Here is a 6,950-nt window from a genome sequence, read left to right on the forward strand (position 1 = left end):
ACACTCTTCCCCCCACCCCTTCTTCTGGCTAGTTCCTTCTCTTCTGGACTCAGCTCCAATGTCACCTCCTCCAGGAAGTCTCCCCTGACCAGCTCATATCATATACAAGTCCCCCCTGTACATGATCATCACTACCCATATTTTCCCTTCAGAGCTTTTATCGTAATAATAACTCAATAACATGATGTTGGATTTGTCATTTAATGTTTGCTCCCTTCCTCAGACACTGGAAGCTCCATGAGGGCAAAGACTGTTTGTCTGTCTATCTGTCTTGTGATCCATAGCACAGGGCCTGGCAGAGAGCAGGATTCAGCTAACATTAGCTCAGTAACTGAACAGGCAGCTGGTTGTGATGTGGAGATGGTAACCCACCCAGCAGACGAATTCATGACAAGCACCTGGCATAGCACTGAGCACATAGTAGGGGCTCAGCTGATAAGTGATAGCAATTGTGGCCAGGATGAGCTGAGTTCCCTTGGTCTTTCTCATATCTCCCTTCCCTGAGCCTGGGGCCTCTGTCTGCCCCAAGTCGCATGGTCATGGCATTTTCTTGAGCACCTACTGTGTGCCAGGACCTGCGTGGGCACCGGCAGGCAGGGAGGAGGTGGGAGAGGAGGTGCCCACGTGTATCAGGCTCAGACCTGCCTCCTTCCCTATAGATCTCTGAGGGTCCGACGCAGCTCCTGGCACGCAGTAGGGCCTCAGTGAATGGCTTGGATTGAAAATGACTTCTGTCCTGAGTGAACGAGTGCAATTCAGAGGAGAGAGAGACCCAGGAAGCTTTTATGAGCGACTCGACTAAGCTTTGAGAGAACAGGACTGGGGACAGGTGGTGGCTGGGAAGCTGTTAGAGGATTCAGAGGGGACAGGGGAGGGAGCAACAGGAGTGCGGGACCTTGCTGCCCTCTCCCAGAAGCAGCCCTGGCAGCTCCAGCCTTTAACAGGCCTTACAGCCAAGGTCCTACGAGGGGCCTCAAAGGGGCAGCAGAGGCCAGAGCTTAGGGCCCTGCTGCCGCCTAGGCTGCCTCTCAGCAAGCCCTCGCCTCCTGGGCCTCGGTTTCCCCACCTGTGTGGGACGGTGTTTTCAAACTGCCCTCACTCTCCCTGTTGACCCAGAGGGCACACTCACGCCGTGGCCCCAGCAGGGGGGAGAAGAGGGGAGCCACTAAGCACAAAGGCCACCAAGCGCCCAACCAGGGGGAGAGCTGGCCCGAAGCTGTGTGTCCCGGGCCAGGTGTGGCCCCTGCCTGGAAGCTGCTGGTGCCTCCCTGCCAAGTGGGGGCTGGGAATCTCCATGCTGACCTGTCAGCAAGTGGTTCCAGATATGGGCTGGGGACAGGGGGAGGGGGGGCAGTCCTGGGAGGGTCTTGGAATCTGAAGAGGGCTCCTAGGGCAGCCTGGCCTGGCCTGAGACACCCCCAGACCCGGAATCGGTCATTGGTGGGCCAGGCTGGTTGCTCACGACAAGAGAGGATGGGGGCTGGAAAGAGCATGGGGCTGGGAGTCCGGAGGCAGCCCTCGCATCCTGATGCTGCCACCCTTTGCCATGGGGCTCTGGGGAGGTGTCCCCTGTCTGTTTCCTCCTTGCTCAAGTCGGCGCAATGACGCCTGACTCCACGAAGCCCCTGAAAGCTGTGCTAGCCTCCCCAAAAGATGAGGCAGTCCTCGTCAAAGTGTCCCGGGGGACTTGTGCCCGAGGTCTGTGGGGCACCGAGGTGTGTCAGACCCTGCCTGGCGTTGACAGGCCTCCTACACAGCCCTGCCTCCCGGTGCTCTGCTCTCACTCTTCCCTACCACCTTCTAATTCTTATTCTCTAAGACCCGCTTTAGCTGCCTCCTCCTCCAGGAAGCCGACCCTGATAACCTCCCATCCTGGTCTGGTGAAGGGCTCCACATCCAGGGGCAGACTGCTGGGTTCAAAATCTGGCTTTGTCACTCCCTAGCTGTGTGACCTTGGGCAAGTTGCTTAACTTCTCTGTGCCCTTATATCCGGTGCAGGACATGTGATGCTGCCCGTAAAGAGCTTAGCTGAGTGCCTAGCAGCGTGAGCTCCGGGTAGACGTTGGTTATCACTATGCCATGGGGCAGGATTTCTCTTCCGAGTATCTCTGAGCACCAGCCCCATGCCTGGTGCCACCTGGTGATGGTGGCCCCAGGGCTGAGGGCAGGCCTCTGAGCCCAGGCCGCCATCCTGGTGAAGATCCTCTGTGGAGCTGGGTGGAGACCCTGCTACCTCCTCTGGAGCCTATGGAAACCAACAGTCCAGGGCAAAATCGCACATCCGGGAGGAAGAGGGGCATAGTCTGGCTGGGCAGGTCTGTTTGCTCCCAGGCCCCAAGCCATAGCACCCAGCCCTGGCTGGCCAGCAATTCCAGGTGGGGGCACTGACCACTGCCCCCGCCTCAGGGGCCCCTGAGGACTGGCTGGGGCGTGCCTGCAGGGCTGGGCCAGCCACGTGTGGCCTAGTTGTCCCTCTCTCCATCCCCCCAGCCCCGCTGGGGGCTTCTGGGCCCTTGGCCGTCCCCAGTGCTGAGAGCTTCGGGTGCTCCTGGCTCCCACCCCATGTAGGAGAGGTTCCAAAGCCACAGCCAGGGGGTGGTGAGACCACAGCCCTGGCCAGGCGTAGGCTCATGCCAGGCACAGGTGTCACAGGGTGGGCGAAGGCCCAGAGCTGCATCATCCCAGTTGGGCTTTCTGAGGTCTCCAGGCTGGAGTGAACAGGCAGGCTCGGCCCAGTGGGCTACCTCAACACAGCCCCCATTGTCCCCCATTGATTGGGAGGCTGAGGCTTAGAGCGGGACAGGCCTGCCCAAATCAGGGGTCCTCAGGCTCCTCCCCCCAGGCCAGGGCCCGTGCCTGATGCCCAGCTAGGGCTGCAGGCCACTGACTCCCAAGGAGTCTCCACCAGAACCCCTGCTGACCTCAAAGCCAGGAGACCACAGCCCAGGTTGCTGCATCCAGCCAGGGCTGTGGCTACCCCAGGCCACCCTCCCCTGCCCAGGAGACAGGCATGGGGAACAGAACTGTCGCGTGCAGCTGGGAAGACTGCGGCCCAGAGGCAACTAGCTCCAGGTCGCCCAGCCAGTTGGCAGCCCGTTCTGCTCCCCTGACTGTGTGCTCTGCCCCTCGCTGGGCCCTGGGCACCGGCTAGTGCTGTACCCAGAGTCCAGGATCCACGTCTCCACCTAGCAGCTGGACAGGAGACGGTACAGGGACGTGCAGAGGCAGCAAGGGGCCTCACTCTCCTGCTGGGCCACTGTGGCAGGGGCTCCCCTCTCTGTGATCGTTGGGGGGAGGCACGGGGGAGGGGTCTGCAGCCTTCAGTCCCCAGGACGGCCACGCTGGGTTGGGACAGGGATGTGCATACAGGCAGGCTGGTGTCAGAGGCAGGAAGCCATAGCAGGCAGCCTCGCCTCCGCTGCCCAGGGCTGCCCCCTGCAGGCCCGGCCAGCCCTGTCCCGTGCCTGCCGGGGAGGCCGAAACTGCCCTTCCCGGCCTTGGCCTTCGCATCACCCCCCTCATCAAAAATGACAGGCGCACGCCTGTCACGAGCACAGGTGGAGAGGCCAGGCGGGACACACCAGGGGCTGGAGGGAAGAATGGCCCGAGGGGAGTGGTGGGGTTACGCAGGGCTGGCAATCCTGGCCGAGCACCCCTCAGGCCCCGGGGGGCCAGATGCATGCCCACCCCGCCGAGGCTCGTTGGGCAGGGAAAGAGCAGTGGCGCCTGCAGCGCACGCGCTTACCTCGGACGTGACACCTCCCACGGCCGTGGGCGCACTGTCGCACACACTGCGTTTCCCCAGCCGCCCAGTCCCACGCTCACCACCCCCGCGCCCCCCCCACCCCCGTCACCTGCACCCTTACACACTCACCCACCTGCTCACCGTACACGCTTGCCGCGCACAGCAGCCCCGGTGCTCCCTGAGCCCGCCCTGGCTCCTCTCTGGGTCGGCCCCCCGGACAGTCCAGCCAAGAGGCCCCCATGGCTGCCCCCAAAGCCTGGGGAGACTCTCCTGTCTCGGCTACACGCTCCCCGAGGGCCCCAGCCTGGCCCCCTCCCCCACGCCGGGGCCCAGGAGCCAGGCCAGGAGAGGAGAGGGGCTGTGGGAAAGGCCCTCCCCCATCTTGTCCACCCGCCAGCGTCCTGGAATGCGCTGACCGCAGCGGCCCAGCCTAATCCCAGCTCTGCCCCTTGGGGCCAGCTGAGCCTCTGGAGCAGGGCAGCAGGGGGAGGCTGGGCTGCGCTGGGCCGGGGGCACAGGCTGGAGGCACCAGGTGGTCTGACGGCCCCGAAGGCCGGGCAGGCCTGGTAGGCTTCCCCCCGGCCCCTCCTCGCTTGACCACATGGGAGGGTGTGGGTCCCTGAGATCCTGGAGGCGGGGTGGGGGGGCTGCCTCAGCCACGCCCTTCCCACAAAAATGGGGGAGAAGCTGCTTTCCCAGGTGCCTGATGGATCCTAAGAAGCGAGGTGAACTTCGAGGCAGACAGGCCCCGAGGCGATGGGGGTGGGGAGGGGCCACCCTGTCCCTGGAGCTTGAATGGAGGACCTGCTGGTGGGGGAGGGCGAGAGGCTGAGGACGGAGGGAGAGGTGGGGGCAGGGAAAGGCACAGTGACCTCACCAGCCACCCCTGGGGTGCGGCTCCCGAGCCCCCGCCCAGCCCGGCCCGCCTATATCCCCAGGCCCGCTCTGCTCCCAGCAGAAGGTGGAGAGATGACACTGCAGGTGGGTGAGACCTGGACTTGGGGAGAAGGGAGCAGGGCCAGCGGGGAGGGTCCCCCAGTCAGCTGTGCTCCTCCCCCACAGAGCTGCCCTCCCACGAGACCCCCAGGCTGAGAGGGAATGCTGCTCAGAGGGCCAGGGTCCGGGCAAAGTGCGTGCACTTTGGGGGACGCCTGGACAAGTGGAGTACCGGAGGGGGAGGATGCCACAGGCACAGGGCCCTCTGTCCCCTCTTCTGCCTGCAGTTTGAAGCCTTCTATGCAGGGGGCCTGGCCCCGGGCTGGAACCTGCTAGTCCAGGGACACTCTGACTCTGGAGAGGACAAGTAAGGGACATCGCCCTCCCCAGGGTCCCCTCCTTGGCCTTGGGTGGGTGACTGCCCAGCCGTTCGCTGCTCTCACGAACCTCATGATGCCCCCAGGTTTGAGATCAACTTCCTGTCTGAGACAGGGGACATCGTCTTCCACATCAAGCCCCGGTTCTCCAGCGCCACCATCGTGGCCAACACCTTCCATGGCGGCCACTGGGGCAAGGAGGAGGTGTCCAATGTCTTCCCGCTGGTGCTCGGGGAGCCCTTTGAGGTGACGGGAGTGGGGCGAGGCCCTTGGGAGGCAGGGGAACCCATGGGGTGGGGTGGGCGAGGCCCTAGGGGGAGGGGCAGGGAGGCGGAGGTTGGGGTGCCTGTGGACACATCAGGGCCACCTGCTGCTTTGTGGGAAGGATGCTGTGTAGCATCTAGGGCTCCCTGTACCCCTGGCTTCCAGCAGCACTGCTGTCCCCAGCGGGAGCCCCTGGGGGAGGGGGCTTATTAGAGATGCTTATGGGTAAAAGGGCCAGTGCGGGAGTCTCACTGCTGGGTCTGGGGGGTGCAACAGGATGCCCACCCCCTGGCCGCCAGCCACCCCTCTGAGGAGAGAGGGAGGGACTCCCAGCTGGGGGTTCAGAACTCCCATGGGGCGGGCCTGCATGACGGCGGTTCCACGTGCTCAGGGAACCCTGGGCCCCCGGCTATGCTTCCTGGACTCAGAGCTCTTGGAGCTCAGTGCAGGAGCAGGTCGCAGGCCCAGTGGGCCGTGGGTCACTGGCCTCCCGTCCGCAGATGGAGGTCAGCTCGGATGCGGAGCACTTCCACGTCCACGCCCAGGAGCACAAGGTGCTGCAATTCTCCCACCGCCACAGGCCACTGGCCGCCATCACCCGGGTGCAGGTGCTGAGCGACCACCGCCTGTCCCAGGTGGAGCTGGCCAGGAGAGGCCTGAGCTGGGGGTAATGTTCCCGCCCCGCCCACAGAGCATCTTTATCCCGGGGCCCCATTTGCCTGGGAGGGGGCTGTGGGCTTGCCCTGTCCCCATCTGCTGAGTCTGTGCAGGGGTGGGGCTGGAGCTGAGGCGGGCGTCTTGGATGCTTGCAGGGATGTGGGCTGCTGAGCTGTGTCTGAAGTCCCAGGATCGAGCCTTGGCCATTGGCCATCCCACGTCCAGTGAAACCCACGCTGGGGAAGCTGGGGGGGGGCCCTGTGGTTCTGGGCGCCCCACTCCAGCTCCACCTTCAATAAAATTTAAGCAGGCTGCAGGAGCTCGGCTACTTGGAGAGGGGGATGGGCTGGGGTGGGGTGGGGCCATTCGAAGCAGCCCTGGACACCCTCCCCTGGGCTAGGGGTCAGGGGTCCCTGAGACCTACGTCCTGGTGGTGGTCCAGCCCCTTACCTCACCCCCAGGACACTGAGGGTCTGGGGTGGGGGGTGCTGGGATGGACACAGGCTTGTGGGGAGGCCCCTATCTGGGGGTGGGGAGTGGTGATGAGATCCGAGGAGGGGAGGGCTCCTGGCCATAGGCCAGAAGGTCCCAGCCGGTCTTCACCCAGGACATTCACACCCTCCGGCTCCGCCCTCAGCCCCCAGCCCAGGGCAGTCTACTGAGAGGTCCCAAAGCTTCCTCTTTGCCCTACTTCCCGTAGGGTACACGGAAGGGTCCCTCCTGCAATTCCTGTCCCTGCCCACTTCTGTACGTGTGGTGGGGGAGGAGGGAGCCCTGGACAGTGAGCACAGCTGCGAGTCCCCCGGCCCCTGGCTTCCGAGCCCAGCTCACCCAACCATCTCTCTGTCCATCTCAATTAAAATGGTGATGTCACAGTTTAGGATGAGGCTTAGCCGGTGTTCACCCTTTACAAGTGAATTATTTAAAGAAAAGTCGCAGGTCAGTGGTATCACAGACAGAAGGGTGGGGTG

General features: G+C 63.7%; 1 protein-coding gene across 1 annotated transcript; it reads left to right on the forward strand.

Annotated features, from left to right (window-relative positions):
* The first annotated feature begins 1,601 nt into the window (after positions 1-1,601).
* On the forward strand, positions 1,602-6,295 carry GRIFIN (galectin-related inter-fiber protein). Its single transcript, XM_029220874.1, has 5 exons — positions 1,602-1,715; positions 4,969-5,048; positions 5,145-5,304; positions 5,823-5,989; positions 6,135-6,295. The coding sequence occupies exons 1-5, from the start codon at positions 1,602-1,604 to the stop codon at positions 6,148-6,150; spliced, it is 537 nt and encodes a 178-aa protein (XP_029076707.1). The 3' UTR covers positions 6,151-6,295.
* The last annotated feature ends 655 nt before the right edge of the window (positions 6,296-6,950 follow it).

The sequence above is a fragment of the Monodon monoceros genome, unplaced genomic scaffold, assembly GCF_005190385.1.
Source record: "Monodon monoceros isolate NGI ecotype Baffin Bay Population unplaced genomic scaffold, NGI_Narwhal_1 Super_Scaffold_13, whole genome shotgun sequence".
Lineage (NCBI taxonomy): Eukaryota > Metazoa > Chordata > Mammalia > Artiodactyla > Monodontidae > Monodon > Monodon monoceros.

What these genes read in the sequence shown, in the direction of transcription:
- GRIFIN (XM_029220874.1), top strand. Translation starts at nt 1,602, where the DNA reads ATGACGCCTGACTCCACGAAGCCCCTGAAAGCTGTGCTAGCCTCCCCA. An exon ending in TCTGACTCTGGAGAGGACAA is followed by an intron (nt 5,049 to 5,144) that starts GTAAGGGACATC and finishes TGATGCCCCCAG; the next exon opens with GTTTGAGATCAACTTCCTGT. An exon ending in TGCTCGGGGAGCCCTTTGAG is followed by an intron (nt 5,305 to 5,822) that starts GTGACGGGAGTG and finishes TCCCGTCCGCAG; the next exon opens with ATGGAGGTCAGCTCGGATGC.